Here is an 18,192-nt window from a genome sequence, read left to right as displayed (position 1 = left end):
CTTTCCCAGTCTGGTCCCAGCCCCACTGATGCGAATTCTTGATTCATTTATTTATTTTGGAAGGGCGGAGGCAGCGTGGGCAGAGAAGTCGGGGGAGAGAAGAAAAAAGAAAAAGAAAAAGGTCACTTCCCTCTTCATTTTCTCCCGGTTGTACCGTATTAACACGTCCTTCCTTTTCAAGACGGTCAAAGAAAACAAGATAAAGCGAGACAATGGGATGGCTGTTGGGGGCCTGGGGCTTCCCCCTTTCATATCACCAGAGAGATTGAATCAAAATTCTTCTAGCTGATACCATCTCCCCGGGTGGACCACACTCTTGTTAATGGATAAAATCAAGCCCTCCAGAAAGTCAAAGAATAAATTTAAGCCTTTTGCCAAATGTCTATCCTATTGGATTTTGATAAGACGGCCATTGAGTCTTAATAATGTCTTCCATCCATTTTCAGCGGGTCCTTAACACCGCTCTTTATTCGTCCCCAAAGCCTCTTTGCCCGGCCTTTTTATTACAGGCTCTGGCGGGCTCTCCAGGGAGCCAGGCGACCCGAGTGATGGATGGACAACTCGCTAGATTATCTCCTGCAGATGTTTGCTCTCCAGGAGCCCCGGGCTTTCCCTCTAAGTAAACAGAGACTAAAGAGAGTCAGCAGCAGCGAGCAGTCCCGGCCAGAGGCTAGAAAAGGCGACCAGCCCGACCTGCAGCCAAAGTGACTTCCGGGGGGAAGTGCGTGCGCAGCCCAAGCGCACACCTGGGCTAGCGAGGGGCAGCCAGGGCACCAGCACGGAGCATGAAAGCCCTGGGTTGCACTGCGCACGTGGAGATGGGGCTCCGGCCGGAGGATGCAGGAATGCAGAGACGGGGGACGGGGTGGGGGGGTGAGGTGGGGAGGGTGGGAGGGAGGGATGAAGACGGATGCGTGGCACTGCAGGGGGACGCAGGGGAGACTGGGGGACGTAGGAGGCCAGAGGGAGGTTGGGAGACCACCAGGGGTGGGGATGGAGGGGACCGGAAGGAGGAGCACAGGAGAGTTGGGGGGAGGGGCATGGAGGGTTCTCAGGGGCGGGGCCAAGCCCGGTGCAGGCTCACAGGCTGCGGTTGCTGTCACTCCAGCGCGAGCCCGGCCCTGCGCCATAGACCCTGGGTTCGAATCCCGCCTCCACCGCAGAAGTAGGGTCCGCTAGCCTCGCTGGGCCTGGATTCTGTCCCCCGTAAACTCTTTTTTTTTTTTTTTTTTTTTTTGCGATTCACGGGCCTCTCACTGCTGTGGCCTCTCCCGTTGTGGAGCACAGGCTCTGGACGCGCAGGCTCAGCGGCCATGGCTCACGGGCCCAGCCGCTCCGCGGCATGTGGGATCTTCCCGGACCGGGGCACGAACCCGTGTTCCCTGCCTCGGCAGGCGGACTCTCAACCACTGCGCCACCAGGGAAGCCCCCCTGTAAACTCTTGACAGGTGGATTCCACAGACAATTCATCAACCTGGCTCTTTAATACTGAGAATTTATAACCACCGCTTCCTACAAAACATCGCTGTTTCTGCATCTCTTGTGTCAAGCCACTGATTGAATTAGCCTTAGTTATATTTCACCAACGCACGCCAATAAAGAGCAGGAAGTGTGATTCAGTTAATCCTAAAGATGGAATAAGTGACGCCCAGAGGTGTCGGCTGACCCACCCAAGGCTGCACGGCCTCCAGCGCGGCCCCAGTGTCTCTTAAGGCCCCCAGACGTGCGTGTCTTTGGAGGGGGAGAGCCCTGTTCAGCCAGACATGAAAATCCTAAACCACAGGACTGATAACCGGGGTCTACGTCCCATTACCAAGGAATTCGTTAAATTTGTCCTTAAAAAGCACACTGAGACGTGTGTGGTCCTCTTATGTAATAAGCGTATATGTATCTCCACAGCTGTAAGTGACACGCCTGTTGGCAACCTGCACCTTCTATTTGGGAAGAAGGTCAAGGGAACGCTGTGATGACCCCCGCAGCGGGACCCCGGCTGCCTTTGCACCCGAGTCTCTCTCAGCCCCTCCCTCCCTCCCTGGGAAGTGACCAGATGGCTCCAGACACCAGGCTTAGTTTTCGATCATCTACCAATGTGACCTGGGTCCCTGGTCAGACGGCACCTGCACCCACCCCGTGAGTAGCTCTTGGAAGGACGTCTGGATCACGGTAGCCAAGGCCTGACAGCCCTGCCATTTGTAAAAGGAAAGGCCAGTCAGGAGATGGCCCTGCCTCAGGGAACGGAGGATGTGCCAGTTCAAAGGCATCCTTTCCTCCTCACGACCTTAACATTAGACCTGACCTTTCGACCTTCCGCTTTGAACCTTGACCCCAGGCCGTCCCACCTCTAACCTCCGGCCTGGTGGGTGTCAGCCCGTCAGCCGCTTCTTTGTGGAAAAGAAGACTGTTCCACGTTCTCTCTAGAAGTTAAGAGACAAGCTGACTACAGTCCCTGCTCGTGGGAAGTGGAAATACCACAATTCTCTGAAATGTGGGAAAGCTGCTTCAGCTGCTCTCGCCACCTTATCCTTTAAGAAAATATGAGTTCATTCCCAGAGGCAGGAAGGGGGAAGGGTTGCTGTTGGGATTTACTTCGGAGCCATCAGATGCGCTTCAAGGAAGAGAGGCCTCAGGCCCCCGGGCAGCGGGACAGGGAGAGGACACCTTGTCCCAGCTCTGCTCAGACAAAAGGGTCCCCCCGGGCCAGACACAGACCACGGTTATGGAGACAAACGAGGCCAGAAGGTCACCGCTGCCAGAGGTCACCCCTTCACGAGGTCACCGCACGGTCAGACAACGTCCCCCATTGCACAGTTTTCTCCAAAATCAACGTCTCCGGGGTTGACCCTGGTGAGAAGGGCAGGCCCCCATCCCTCGCAGATCGGCCCCCCCAGACGGCGGCTCCCCCGAGGCCTCGGCTCTAACCAGCCAGCCAGACACAGGGAGAAAGTTACAAAGTTTGGCAGAACCAGCAAATTGCTTTCTTTTCACTTCCAGACCCAAAAAGGAATTTTCATGATGACGGGAATGCACGCTCAAGCAGTGGCGTTGGACCCTCCCAGAAGAGGTGACAGCACCCCGTGAGCACAGCTCCGTGATTCTGACATTGAGAAAACAGCCCTTGATAGGAGCTGGGTAGCCCCTGGCTGACTCATCGCCCCAGCCGCCCATGCTGTGCTTCCTGACGTGGTTGGGGTACCAGGAAGAGATGGACTCTCTCTGCGCTGTCTGCGTGGCGCTTTGAAGCCAAGATGCCAGGAGAGAGAAGGCTATAGTAGTCCGACTGGAAAACCCAAATACCGCATCAGCTACCGTGTGTGTGTGCTGGTGTGTGCGCACGTGTGTCTCTGTGTGTACATGCATGTGCGTGCGTATGGATGGCCCGAGTTCTATGGACGTTGAACTCCACCCGGTGAACGGCTTCTGGGTTTTGGAGGTGATTTCTGCATCCCATCCCTCTGCCGTCTGTCTAACGTGCAGCGGGCACACGCAGGAACGTGCCTGCCTGTGGACGTCTGCTCTCCTCCAGGGGCGTGTGTATTCTTCTGGGCCTAGTTCACTCTCTGAACCTTTTGGAACTGAGGTTTGTCAACCGGCTGTTACCCATCACCAGGGGACGATGCCCACGTAGACGCTTTCCTTCGCTTGATGGTTTGCTTATTCAATGCCATGCCTGAGCCCGCTTTGGAGGCTGAATGCTGCAAGAGGCTTTGTTAAATCTGCAGCCAACTGCGTGTTTTTTCTCTCTATATTCTTATCACGTGAGTATCCAGTGGAGATAGTTAAATAAACACAACCTGCATTTATTTAATTTCCACACGTCAGCCTGGCCTGAAGCATTCCCACAGGTTCGGGGCTTGCCTCGGTTCTCCGGAACTAGGATGGTTCCGTGAAGTGAGCCCCTACTGCTACACAGTGAGAACAAGCGTCCATCCTAATCCCTTGGGAATCAGCGTTCTGCGCACACGCCGGACCGCAGATAACCTCGTACTCGGGTGGACACTGGGCGGGAGGGGAGAAGGCGCAGACCAGCTCTCCTACCTTTTGAATGCAGCCCTCCTGGGACGACACCTCTGCGTCCGTCAGCATTTGCTGCAAAACAATTTGGAAAGGGGTTGTTAGTTTCCAACAAAACGCGGTCCTCAAGCTACGGTGGGTTATACATCGCGTGAGCAGAGCAAGCGTGCTCTGAAATGATATGGGTAAGGCGGGTGGCTTCTGCAAGATAGGCAGGAGAACCGGGATCCTCTATTCCGACCGTTTGTTGCACAGCGATTTGTTGGGGTGGAGCCGCCCTGTGGAGTTCAGCCTGGTCCCGTAGTGACTGGGTACAGACCCACACGGAGGGTCCTTACTGCCCGCCGCACGTATGAGTAGGAACGGCCCAACGGGGGCACCGAGATGCCTGAAATGTGTAACAGGCTCCCTCCTTGTTTCCTGGGGTGAGCTCCTGCCCCAGCAGTGGGCGGTGGCAGCACCAGGAAGTCCTCCCCCCGCCCATGGGACACAGGCTTGGGACAGAGAGGAGAGAAAAGTGCCAGTCGTTCTGGGTCTTTCTTCCACTGGACAGCTTTGGCTCGGAACTTTCCTTGGCTCGGCTCTGAAGAGCTGTAGCATTTTGCCTGGCTGGCATCTCCTCTTAACCACCAAGTTCCACTCCAGAGGGGTGGCATTTCAGTGACGGGTCCCAGAGCGCTTTCTAAGCTAAGCAAACCGACAAATTAGCTGTATCATTGGGATTTTCCCTTCTGGATCGCAAGTACCCTGCACAGACACGTACATAAATTTGTAATGTCATTTCCATAAGAATAGAAAGCAAGATGGAGACGAATATTTGGAAAATAATAAGAGAAATGGGGTCAAATCCAGGGGTTTTATTCCCCCTCCCCTTAAAATGACACTATTGCCTTTCCAAATGACAAGCGTGGAAGAGAGTGCCCGCTGGTGCCCACGCAGGCCAGGTCAGAGGACCAAGATGCTGCGTTCCAAAATGCTGGCGGATTTGCCCAGGCTCAGCTGTAATAACAGTAAGTCATATTTTTAAATGTTGAGAATTCTAACCAATTGGGGATTTTATGTTTCTTTTAATAGATTCTGAAATTGTGGTTTGGAATGCAACTAGGAGTGAAAACAGAGAATGAGACAGAAGAGAAGGACACGGAGACACCAGAGAGGTCTCCTCAGGAGAGCCAGCTAGACACCAGGTCACTGGTTGCTCTGTCCCCACTGGCCCGGGCTGGACAGGCCCGGGGGAGACCCGGGGGCTGAGCTCTGCCAGCACACGGGCTTGTGTAGCTTCCCTCTTGTCTGTCTGCTTTTCACTCCCAAAGCCGGAGCCTAGAGGGCTGGCTGGAGGCTCGGTCGACGCCGGGACAGGAGGAGAGAGAGGCTGACTGCTTGGATCCCAGGAAAGCCTTGGTGTCCAGGAAGGGACCGTGCTCCCCGGGGAGGGAGATGGACCGCTCTCTGGCCGCAGGCTGCCCGGGCCTGCACCTGGACCGGAGACCTTTGTCAGCATCACGCAGAACTGGGGGTCTGAGCGCTGGCCCCGAGTCCTGTGATTCACTAACATGCCCCTTATGAAGGGGCAGCTTGAACCAGAGGGAGAAAAAAATGTGTATTAATTTTTCTAAGCCGCGCAGCCTCCAGGGCCCGGGACAAAACCACGGAAGGGGCGCACCCATCCGAATGACTCCCCTTCCTGGGTCCTGTCCCCTCATGAAGGACAAAGGAGGCCCCTACCCAACGCCCGCTGTCGAGGAACTGGAGCCTCACGACCCAGCGATGCCACTTCTCGTCACCCTGCTGCTGTGCCTCTTCCCAGAGAAGGGGCCTCAGGGACCCTCCCAAGTGTCACGAAGCCCGGCAAGTGCGCTGACCGCCAGGCGACTGTCCTGAGGAAGGTGACAAGCTGGCCTTCTCAGCCGGGCCCAGCTCATCACGTGCCCATGCGGGCCGTGCGCTTGGTCACGGGCCAGGCTCGCCATCGATTTGGGGGCACCCGGAGAAGCCACCCTTGGGAGACCCGTACCTGCCCATGGCCTGCAGGCCTGTGCTGGCGGCAAAGCTCTGGTTAGGGGTAGAGAGGCAGACGTTCAAACCGCACCTTCCCTGAAGGTCAAGACGCCAGCACAACACACCAAGCACAGCACAGAACCGGGCGGGGCCGGGCGGGACCGGGCAGACGAAGGTCTCTCCGGTGTGCCTCGGAGCCTGCCCCTTGGCTGCCCCTGGACGGGCCTGGGGTGTGGGCAGTTGAGCTGCAGGACCACAGGTGAGCAGAACGGAGCCCCACCCAATCCAGGGATGCAGAGAGAGCTGGGGCCGTTAAGCCCAACCTGGCTGACGCCCCCGTCCAGAGGAAGCCTAACCCTCTGTCAACGACTCCGAAGAAAGAAGCACCCGCCTGACGGGGACCGGCGCGTTCCGGCAGCTTCTCCACGCCCACCCCGACGCAACAGCCCTCCTCGGTAGGTGTGCCCGCCATAACCTCTGCTCTTTGCCCACTGCCGACCTCGGGTGCAAACCCACCCCACGTGCCCCTCCTGGAGCCTCTGCTCCGGCCTTCTCCCCGCCAAGGCCGCCACTTTGCTGAAAAACCTCTTTATTTTGCTCGTTGGGCCCTCGGCACACGCGCCGCTGGCCGGCCGGCCGCTGGCAGCGGCGGTCTCTGCTCTCAAGCCCGTCTCCGCACCGGCAGAAGTATTAGGTGTGTTTTGATTCAGCAGTTTAACCAAAGAGTGAGGTTTGACCTGGAGCGTTTGCTTCTCTCGTGGGTCTCGGTGCCAGTATTGAGCTAAGTGGGGTTGCTCAAAGCATCTTTTTTGACTCTTAAAATAAATAGCCTCTGTTCTGCAAAAAGTCAGCCCAGAGGAGACGCACACAGACGTCCGTACGCTCACAGCTCCGGAGTTCTGGCGCGTCCCCCGAGGGGGCTAGGCTTTCTGCTTGGTGTCACAAACGGATCCCAGAAGGCTTCTCTCCCTTCAAAATAGTCTGTTATTAAAGGATCTGAAAACATACCTACAGGAGGAAACCCAGACAGAGCCCCGACCTCGCGGCTTCCAAAACCAGAGAGAAGTGAATGAATTCCCCACCCTCTGCCCAAGTCTGGCCTGTGGTCCAAGGGGTCACCAAACGTTCTCATTTACCGACCTCTTCCTCTTGGCCTTGGAGCCCAGGCCTCTCTCTAACCTGTTCCTTTCTGTCCACTGCTGCAGTCGCCTTTTCCACCCAAAGAGGTAGGTGTGTCTGCGTCTAGAAGTGGCTACAAGCTGATTCCAAGGCCCTTCCGCTCGAAGAAGCCTCCATGGGCCGGGCCAGGGCCGTCTGCGCGGGTCACTGCTCAGGGCTGTCCCAGGAGACAGGGCTGGGGTTAGGGTTTGCTAGAGGACCCCCTCCCGTGCCGACCTGGCTCTGAGTCTCAGTCTGCTGCCCTCCGGGAAACTGGGGGACACAGCCTGAGCAGGCAGGTCAAGACGGAGGCTGGGGCCGCCTCCCCAGCCCCGTGGTCAGCTGCTTTGGACTCTGCATCACCTGCCCTCAGGGAGGGTTTCAGGCCCAACGAAGCAGCGCCCGCAAATGCCCTCAAATGCCCGCAAATGCACGCAAATGCACCCAACGCGCTCCCGCTCAGGGCTCATCGAATCCCCTTGTTGCGAGCTCATCTGAACTCCTGCAAAGAACGCCCAAGGCCTCACGTGTGCATCCTCCCTTCCTGGGAAGACAGGCTTTTTAAGGAACAATTCTCAGGCTGAGTTTTCTGACCAGATCAAAGTCCTACCATGACAGCCACTTTCCCTGGTAGAAATGCCGCAGTGACCAGTGATGGGCACAGAAGCAGTGTGGTGACAGGAGGACAGCGGGGGCGGCGGGTGCTGTCCGGGCCCCCAAAGGCGGATCCCCCGTCCTTCTCACGGCTGCCCCATCTGGGTGAGCGCTATTGTTATACCGGCTTTACAGGTAGGAGCTGGAGGCTCAGGAGTTGCAGCGACAGGGCAAAGATCAAAGAGCTGCTGGGTGCTGGAGGCTGCGTCCAAGCCCCGGCCTCCTGATTCTGGAGGAACGGGGGTGGGGGGTGGCACTGGGTGGTGTGTCCGGTGGAAAGGAGCCACACGCCCGCCGACCCGTCCGACAGGGACTCACACCTGAACCCCGGCCAGACCATCCCCCCGCCAGGCCGGCCGTGTGGCCTGGGTGGGGTCCTGCTGGCAGCGCCCCCAGGAGCCGTCAGGGCAGTTAAGCACAGGCCAGCCCGCTCTGGCTCCCGAGCAAAGGCTCCAACGGTGTTGACACAAACTCTTGAGCTCTCAACTGGGAGTGGGTCACATTTATTTATTTTTTGCATTAAAAAAAAAAAAAAAAACTCAGCTTAGCCGTGTTTGAGCTACAGAAATGATTTTTTTGAAAGGCGCCTTGGACACTGTTTTTCACTTTTATGCCTAAACAGATACTTCTCAGTTCTTTCAAGTGAGATCTTACCCAATGAATGGAGACTCTCTCTTTACTCCTAAGAAAAATATTTACACAGTCAAGTATGGCACGAGAAAGGACCCAGGCTCCTTCGGAGGGCCCAGCCCGAACGCATCTAGGTCTCCGCATGCTGTTTACATTCCCAGCCCGGCATCTCCGCCCTCCCCTCCCCAAAGGCATTTCCCAAGCCTCCCGCTTGGGACCCTGAAGTCGGGGTACTGGGAGCGGCCCCTCCCCGGGGTGGGACAGGAGAAACCAGCCCTGCTTGAGTGACAGCCAAGTCCCACCTTCCCTACTTTTTCTGTTGGCCAACAAAAAACCTGGGCCCCCTGCGAGGGCTTTATCTAGACTCACCCCAATTCTCCCAGATCCCCCCCAGACCTCCACCCCGGAGTGGGGGCCTCTACGTCTCTTAACCTCTGTGCAGTGTTTCGGGGCCTTATTAGCACAAGCTAACGAGGGGCGGACGGCTTTTCCTGGCCCACACTTCCCTGCATGGCCCCAGAGCTCTGGGCGTGGTTTGCCCGCTGTCAGATGTGCTGAGAACACTCTGTTTGCTGGCAGCCCCTGGACGTGGGCACGCGCCCCTCTGCTAGACACCCTGCCCTGCCCGGGGCTGTCGGGTGCCCATACCTCCCCTCCTGCAGGACAGACGACTGAGTGAGTGAACGAATCACGCCCTCTGAGTCCCCCAGGTTTATGGTCTAGTCTGTCCGAGGTCCCCTTCACAGCCTCCTTCCAGAAGCACCCATTGGGCACCTTTGGTCTGCCCTGCCCCGTGGAAGGTGCCTTGGAGACATTTAAAGAAATATTGAAACCGCAGTGATTCCAGTGTCAGCTATTTTGGGGAAGAGGCAACGGCTGAAGCCCACCCGCTTCTCCAACAATACCAACGCGAACAGGGAGCCCCCTCAGAAGTTAGGGGTAGAGGTGGGCAGATAAGCTGGCCCAGAGGGCGGAAGGGACCGCCAGGTTCAGAGAGGCCCTGAGGGCCCCGCTGCCTTGGGCATCCTCAGGTGTCAGGCGGGGTTTCAATTTGCCTCTGAGGGTGAACATGGATGCCGGTGCTGGCCAGGCGGATGGTTGGGGGCCGGGGGCGGGGGGAGCGGGGGAGGAAGGAGGGTCTGCAGGATGCGGACAGGGAAGGGTGGCCTCGTGTAAGCCCTGGATGCTAAGTGGTGGCAGTCCTCGGGTCTTCCCCGCTCACCCGCCTGTTGACATGCCATGGTGGGCTCCGGGGGTGGGGGTGGGGCACAGAGCTCAGGCCGCAGGGCCCCGGTTCCCCACCATCAGCTGGGGGACCTGTCAGAGGCCGCCGAAGGGACACAGCAAGATAGCAAGGAACAGAGGGCCGGCCGGGCCGGGCGCCGGGTGGGCTCACGTTAGGCATTAGAACTGAGAACAAGCCTCTGAGGGAGAGCTGCCGTCACCCTCTTTACAGATGAGAAAGGAGCTCAGAGAGGTAGAGTAACCTTCCCACATGTGCACAGTTGGCGAGGGTGGACACAGGCGTCCACCCGCAGGGATGGAGAGTATGGGGCCCGTGGGGCAGGGGCACCGAAACAGGGCAGGGCTGTGCAGCCCCTTTGCCAAGGAAAGACTGAAGGCAGCCCAGGTGTGGACCTGCCTGGTCTCTGACCCCTGGTCACCCAGGCATCTGACAGAGCAGGGTTCCCGCTGCAACCGTCTTGCCAATAAAGAGCCCAAAGAAATAAGGGCAGTGCCACCAGCCCCAGGCTCCCCAGCTTCCTTCTAACACACAGGCCACCTTGTAACAGCCCAGCAGCTGAGCCGAACTCACCACGAACACTCCCCCAGCAGACGGCAAGTCCCTGGTCTTGCACTCGGAATCACAGGCCCCTCAGAGCCATCTGGATGGGGGTCCCACCTGTCACTCCCGCCAGCTCCTGGCCTGGGCAGCAGCCCACCCAGGCCCCCAGGGCAGTGACACATGGCCCCCTTGGCCTGCCACCACTGTGACCTTGCCTTGTCCCCTGTGTCTGATGCCATGGGGACATGGGCGCACTTGGGGCAGGGCTCGGGCTGACCACCTTCCCTGGGGGCGGCAGTTGTTCTGGGGGGGGTCGTTTGCAAGGACCCCTGCTCCCCCAGGACTGCCCCCCAAAGCTGCCCCTTTCAAGAGAGAAGAGGGTGCAGGTCACGCCCAGCTCAGGACACCCAACCTCTGGCCGAGCCGTTCCAACAAGGCTCTGACTTCTCCCCCAGACCACATACAGGTTCCTCACACGTTGGGCAGCTCGGGTCTCAGAGCCTGGACCCCACAGACACCGCTCAGCCCTTTCTGTCACCACCGTGAATGGGGTGGCCTGGGTCCAACCCTGACCTGGCCTAGGAGCCCCTGCCCTCTTGTCCTGGCCCCAGCAGGAGCTCGTTCCCAGAGCTCCTACCTGGGGGCTCGGGTCCAGCTGCGCTCTGGACACAGAGAACAGTCTGGTGGGCCGGGTCATGAGGGGGTTCAGGTTGGGGCGCCGACTAGGCAGGCGCTGGCAGGAGGAGGCCGCTGGGTCCACGCTTGTGTCAGCAGCCGTGGCACGGGCTCCAGAATCCCCCTCTGCCAGGCAGTGAGCTGAGGCCTGAGCCCAGGTCGGCCTCCGCGGGCCCTTGTCTCGAGGAGGTGCGTGTTCAGTGTCCCACCTGGCCTCAGGGGACAGCTGCTTCCTCCTGCTTCCGGAAGATTGATGTCCCCAGAGGAAGTGCACGTAAATCCTAAGAGCTGGGTGACGTGTGGCACATCCAATCAATGGCTCGTGACAGCCATAACTTTCAGCCTTCGGGAACCACTGGTGCGTCCAGGGACCTCACGATAGCCAGCTCCAGGAGCTGGAAACGCACCCCTGGAAACCAGGAGAAGCAAACAGCTGTTTGTTCCTGGATCTGGTGCCAGAGCTTCCTCCTGAGGGTCTGGGTTCGAGAGGAGAAAGCCAAGAGCTGGAAGGAGCATGTGGACTTGGGAGGCCTCAGACCCTGCAAGAGTCCCAGCTTTTCTAGAACGTTCTTTCACATTCCAAAAGCCCAGTGTCCCTGTGCGGCCGACCCTTCTGCGGCCCCAGAACATTGCTCATCCATCGCGAGTGTCAGGCGCGTGCAGGACCGGCTTCCCGCGGCTTCCCTGCTGTGCTCAATCCCGTTCGCTTAAACCAACACCGGGCTCTGCCCATCGCAAACCAGAGGTGGCTCTGCCCACTCACGTCTGAAAATACGTCCTTCTGGGACCACTGCGGGCCATGCAGACTGGCTTCCGGACCTTCTCATAGCTGTACTCCAGCCTCGCCCGGACACCTGGATGGCAGCCCATCTGGAGAAGCCGCCTCCGGGGCCCTGCAGCCCGGGGGACTTTGCACCTTGGCGTCTCCCAAGGGGGAAAATAAATCACAGGTCAATTATCGGTTCTACGTGCACATTTGTCTTTTATTCTCAACCCTTTTTAGTTATAGAAATAACCTGCGTATTGACAGAATCATATTAACGCACTTCAACTTGACCCCGCTTATCGATAACTTGTTTTTAGATGATCCTTAATCATAAGTGAAGAAAAAGGGGTCATGGATCTCCAGCGATGGCTGCTCGACAGACGCAAGTTTGAAAGTCCCGAGACCCAAGGCCGGGATGCCGGTGGGGCTGGGCTGATGCTGAATTGTGACAACCCTCTCCCACCCCGCCCCGCCCACAGTGAATCCACTGGGATTTGGGCTCTTCTTGGGCTGTGAATTCCCACGCCTCCTACTGGGGCATGGGGTCGCCTTTAATAACTTGAAGGTGGGCGGGTCAGAGGTGATCACCCCACATTTCAGCACAGAGTTGAATTTCAACTCCCGTAACAATGTCAGGCAGTGCTTTCCAGGGACGGAGAAGTGACACAATGTGAAAAGGCAGCCACCAGTGGTCCCTGTGCCCATGGGGGCAATGACCTGGGGGACAGAAGGCCTTTCCCCATCAAGCTCTGGCCTTGTCTAATCCTCACCCTTTAACTATTCCACGTATTCACTCTGCAAATATTTTTGGACCCTCTCACTTTGGGGATCGCAGACTTCCAAGCGAGAAGTACATTGTTTCGAATCCCGATTATAATATTGTAGCAATGACAGTAATAACAGCCCGACTGTCAGCCCTGCAGAAGGCACAATACTCTCTAATAATCCCCATTTGCCGGCTAAGCTCAGAGAGGTTGAGCTCCTCACCCGGCGTCACACAGCTGGGAAGAGGCCGAGCTGGGATTCCAACCAGGCCGCACTCAAGCCATTAGGTTGTGCAGCCTCCACAGATCTGGCTCCATCTGGGGAGCGGGTTGGGGGTGGGCAGTGGGGAGGAGGGAGGGAAGGATGAGAAAGGGAGCTGGGCTTTCTCTCCCACAAAGGATGTTTCCAATCGGGGGGGAGGAGCCAGCCCTGCCGAGCCCCCCGAGTGCCTGGGCTTTGGTCACAGCTGCCGCGCTAACTCGAGACCACTGTGCGTGGGGTCGGTAGGAGGTGGGGAGCTGCCCAGCAAGAGCTCACACTTTCCTAATGGGGCCCAATTACAGCAACAGCTGTGTGGAGGAATTCCGCACTGATCTGCTGTGAAAAATGGGCAGCCTTTGGAATCTTAGAGCATCCTTGCAACTGCCATGCAGCCAGGAGCCCCCAGGGCCCGGATCTGCTCTCTGGGGGGCAGGTTGAACCAGCAGAGCTGGGCCAGGCCTCCCACTCCTATTCCGCCTCGAATTTCCAAGCAAAGCCCATGGCGTCCCCTGCCCCACTTCTGCATTTCCAGCTCAGGGTCAGGCACGTTGCGGATGAGGGAACTCGGGAGGACTGCCCAGACTTGGGCGGGCCCGTGGCTCAGGCCGCCTGCCCTGGGCATGCCTGTCGGGGCTTCCCGGCCAACATGGGGCGTCCGCTGGACCCTCCTTCCTCAGGGGCCTTGGCAGGGCGGGAGGGGGCACAGGGCAGCACAGAGAACCCTGGCCCAGAGCCGGCTCTCCCGCCCTCCATGCCCGTGTGCCCCTGCTAACCAGCTTTGATTTGCTCACCTGAGAAAAGGGGGCACACGCGTCGGAGGCTGGCGCTGTCCACGGCACCCCCTCCTGGGGTGGGGGAAAGGGGAGTAGCCTACAATAAGGGTGCTCAGAAACCACAGTGGGGAGGAAGAGGGCTACCTTGGCCTCTGGCAGGGTCAGCGGGGCAAATCTAGCCTGTGGCCCTTGAGCTACGAGGGCCGTTACATGTTTAAAGAGTTGTGAAAATAAAGAATATGCAACAGGGATTGCTTGTGGCACAAAAAGCCTGCCATGTTTACTGTCTGGTTCTCTGCAGAAGCAGCACGTGGCCCCCCGAGCCCAGGGCAGACACCGTCACCAGAGGACGGAGGTGGGAGGTCTCGTGTCCTTGGAAATGCAGGCATGACGCTTCCCGAATCCTCTGTGAGCACGGAGGATGGGGTGGGCAGAGACGGCTCCCCTGTCCCTGGGCAGCTTTGCACAGTGGCCAAGAGACGGGGCAGCCAGCAAGCCGGGTTCCCAGAACACCTGATCCGGCAAACAGCTGCCGCGCCCGCCCGGCCCCCGCCCGGAGCACATTCTCGGCTGCAGCGTCCTGCCGGGAAGAGATGGTGTGAAATTGGGAGCAGTCTGAAACCGCTCTGTTCCTTGTCTTTCTTTCCTTTCCTGTTTGTTCTCCAACAAGAAGTGCTCCAAGTTGTCGTGAAGGAAATCTCCAAACACCCATTGGGATGTCCACCTCGAGCCCCTCAACATCCCGGTGAGACCCCTCAGATGGGGAGACCCTTCCCAGGGGGCAGGTCTGGTGGCCGAGAGGCCCTGGTTCATTGAGGTTCCGGCCTGGGGGACTCGGAGCGTGAGGGTGGGGGACACATCTTCATGACACTGGGGGGCCTGGGCGCCCTCGCCAACGCCTTCTGGAGAGCCCCCTGGCTCATCAGGAATGGGTCGCAGGTCGTCATGGAGGCCGTTCTGGCTCTTGAGACCTCAGCTAGGGAGCTTGGTGCCCGAAACCGTCCTCTGCCGAGTTCCCTTTAGCATGGCGCTGGAGGGACCCAAGGATGTGCCTGTGTCACCTCGGGCCACAGTGACACCCCCAGAAGTGCAGAGGATGACACACAGACACCGAAAGCATCTGCTGACCGTCCTGACTTGTGCACGGAGTGTGATTTTACACTGCATCCCCCCTTTCTAACGAGTCACCAGCGTGCGAGAGGTCACGTCAGGGCAGAGAGCACAAGTCACTCCCCTCCGGCCCCCGCCCGAGGTCTGAGATCTGAGGTCTGGATCCCACTGCTCTCCTGAGAGCCGGCATCCAGCAGCCAAAAACCTCAGGACACGTGCACACCCCTGCTGCCTTCCCTCCTCTTTGTAGTCCTGAAAGCAAAGCGAGAGCTTCTTCAGTCCTTCTCTGGTTTTCCTGCAACCGCCAGAGGTAAGCCTGGGAAGCTGGAGCCCCGTCCACAGACCCTGGAGGAGCGGCGTGGGAACAGGCTCCCATCGGACCTGCAGCAGGAGTGGCTGCAGGCTCGGGCCACGTGGGGGGAGGTGCGGTGACACTCTGGTGCTCGCTGCCATGCCTGTCACTTTAACATGACAAGGTCACCCTCCGCCTGCGGGATGGACTCAGAAAACCGACGCCCATCAGTGCCGGAGGTAGAGTGGGCACAGGGGCATGTGTGTCCCCAGGGCCGCCTGGAGGGGGGTCGGGGGGGCGCCTGGGGGCCCCGCGGGCTGTGAGCCTCTCCGGCCCTGCCCCACAGCTCTGAGCTGGTCTGCAGGCCGTCGGCGCTGCCAGGGAAGACTGTCCATGCAGCCCGTGCCTGGGAGAACACGGCCTCAGGGAAACACTGACTGCGTTCACAGAAACATTCTTGGGGCCAGACGGATTTTTAAAACTCTGTTCTCGGAGCTGGGAGATTCTGTTCGCCAGCACAATTGATTTGCTTTTTCCAAAGACTGAGAAGAGAGCTGAGGTCTGCCGGGCTGCGAACCACACAAGGTCTGTCTGTGCAAGTACTGCCCGTGGGGGGCAGGGGGCGGGGGCAGCGTGTCCCACACCTGGAGAGAGACAGGCAGAGATGGGGGACATAAAGTGTCAGAGGCAGAGAGAGACAGAAGGAGAGAGAGAGGTGGAGGGGACAGAGACAGAGAGAGACGGGAGAGACACAGAGAGCACACGCAGTCCCTGGAGACCCCTCCCGGCAGGGGCCCAGGAGAACCGGGGTATGGTGAGGGGGGAGGGCACTGGGGTCCCACGGGCCGAGCTCAGCAGGCCTGCGCCGTGGAGGTGGATGGCTCCCGGACAAAGCCAGCCTGAGACGAGCATCACACCTGCACGTGTGCACAGCCGCAGCTGGGCCAGCCTCCACCTCTCAGCACTTGGGGCGAACAGCGAGATGGGCCCCATGTTGGGTGCCTCACTGCTCCTCCTGGACGGCCCCGCCCCTGTCCCGGTCCCTGTCCGGCTGGGCAAGCCCTGCATCCTCACGCCCTCCATTTCTGGTTGTTTGGTTTGGCCTAACGGTCTCGATGACGGCACATTCGCGAACTTAAAAGACAGATTCCTCTGAGTGGAGGCTGCCCGGCCCCGCAGAGTCGGCCCGCAGATGGAAGCTGACCTCTGGGCCATCTTCCTCCCCCAGATCCACACCCGAGGCAAACATATCTGCGTGCCCTGGTCGGTTCGCTTTCCCTCCCCAGACACCCTGTGCTTCTCCGGGTTTCTGCGCCAGGGAGAGGCCCTCGGACTTGGACAGATGCCCCTCTCAGGACTCTTTAGAAGAGGGACATCCCTGCGGATGGAATCGCTGATGCCAGCTGACGGGGGCAGCCTCGTGGCAGGTGACTCGTTCTCGTCTGGTTTTCCTGTATCAGAAAAAAGGTTTACTTGTATGGAACGATAAAACTTGGGATACAGCAAGGAGGCCCCGTCTCAAAACAGAGGACCGGACAAGTAATAAACTTGACCCCCGGGTGCCTGTGTGTGGGGGGGCCAGGACGGCACGCCAGACCCAAAGCCGACCGCAGACCAGCACCTGCCCCCAGAGCCCCGGGGCGGGCAGCCCGCTGGAGGAAACTCTCCACAGCCAGCAAGGGAATCTAGCCTCTGTGTCTCACCCATTCAGGTCCCAGAGCTGGGCCCTGAGTCCCCGACCCTGGGGTCCGATTTTGGGCGCTGGCCATGAGCGGGCACGGCAGAGCTGGCCACGGCCATGTCCCTGCTCTCTGGGCTGTCTGCTCTCTGAGCCCCTCCACTCAGCAGCTCATGCCTGAGAGACACCACAATCTTTTTACCCAATTTTCCAGCTGAGTTGACTGAGGCCTGTGAAGGTCAAGGAGCTTGCCCGGGGTCACTGAGTAACACGGCTAAGCCTCTGGCCTCGGGACAAGGTTGCAGGACTCTGGTTCCTGTTCCTGATCGCTTCACCGAAGACTCTTTCATAAATAACGGAAATAACAGGGCTTCGTTCTTCGTTGGAGGATGAACTCCCCAAACCACCAGCAGGGCTGCGGTCAGCCCACACTGCCAAGCCCTCGTGGGGTGCAAGTGGGCGCGGGCATTAGTTTGTCCCAGCCGTCCGAAGGCCTGGAAAGAGAGTCTGACGCTCGGTCCACGCAACAGGGGCTGAAGAGTCACCACTGACAGTTATTAGCCTATTATTACACGTATGAATTACCTCTTTCATACGCATGCCTATCCTTCAAGGGCTTTATTAACTGACATTAACCAACCCAATTAGCAAAAGACACTCTATCTGTGTAATTAGTAGCTTGAGGCTTTATCCTGTCTTGCTCTTCAAGAGAAAAGGTATTTGATGTTGATCAGCTTACACTGTACAATTGGAGAAGAGGTCGGGGCTCGGCCGGAATGTTCTGATCCCTGGGGTCCCGTTAGGGTACCCGGCCCTCCAAAGACCCGCGGGTTGTGGTGTTTAAGCGTCTCCAATTGCTTCCTCTCGCATCCAAGCCCCTCCCTGCTGTTGGCATGGCCTTCAACATGAGGAAGGGGAAATATTTATTTTTATTATAAACGTAGAGGCCCAAGCAGTGAGGAACCTTGTTGTTAAACCCTCCAAGCCCAGTTCTGCAGAAAAGCTCAAAATCCAACTTTGAGTACTGATTGCAAGGTTTTTTTTTCTAATCGGACGCCAAGAGGAACTCAGTGGGGAAAGATGTGTCGGGGCCGGCCCTGGAGGGCAGCTCGCCTGTTTGCGTCTCTGAGCGAACAGGCTGGTTTCAGAGGGGCCAGATGTTCTAGCTAAGAGCTGCAGGCTGCAGGCTGCGCGTGTGTACGCCACACAGGACTTGAGAACCGGGCTCTCATCCCGTCTGAGTGATCGGGCTGCAGGGGGTTCACCAAGAGGGCCCCGTGTTGGAAGTGACCATGGTGCACGGGCCAGGGGCCCTTCTGCACTCCTCATGGGAGCCCCAAACTCCATTTTTTTCATTTATTTTCTTTTAAGATTTTTTTTTTTTGATGGAAACCATTTTTAAAGTCTTTATTGAATTTGTTACAATATTGCTTCTGTTTTACGTTTTGGTTCTTTGGCCGCGAGGCATGTGGGGTCTCAGCTCCCCGACCAGGGATCGAACCCACACCCCGTGTTGGAAGGCGAAGTCTTAACCACTGGACTGCCAGGGAAGTCCCCCCAAACTTTAGTAGTTTGTGACCCTGCAGAGCGAGCTCTGTGGCTCTGGGTAACTGCCCCACTAGCTTTTCTTTTCTT

General features: G+C 58.2%; 1 protein-coding gene across 1 annotated transcript in view; it reads right to left on the bottom strand.

Moving 5' to 3' along the window:
• Positions 1 to 18,192, bottom strand: part of PRDM16 (PR/SET domain 16) — a 232,437-nt gene that overhangs the window by 156,243 nt on the left and 58,002 nt on the right. The window contains exon 9 of the mRNA XM_065895946.1: positions 4,036 to 4,086. Within this exon, the coding sequence (XP_065752018.1) occupies positions 4,036 to 4,086 (51 nt within the window). The remainder of the gene's footprint in view (positions 1 to 4,035; positions 4,087 to 18,192) is intronic.

Source organism: Phocoena phocoena, chromosome 1, assembly GCF_963924675.1.
Source record: "Phocoena phocoena chromosome 1, mPhoPho1.1, whole genome shotgun sequence".
Classification (NCBI taxonomy): domain Eukaryota; kingdom Metazoa; phylum Chordata; class Mammalia; order Artiodactyla; family Phocoenidae; genus Phocoena; species Phocoena phocoena.
This window is presented reverse-complemented; position numbering and strand designations above follow the sequence as displayed.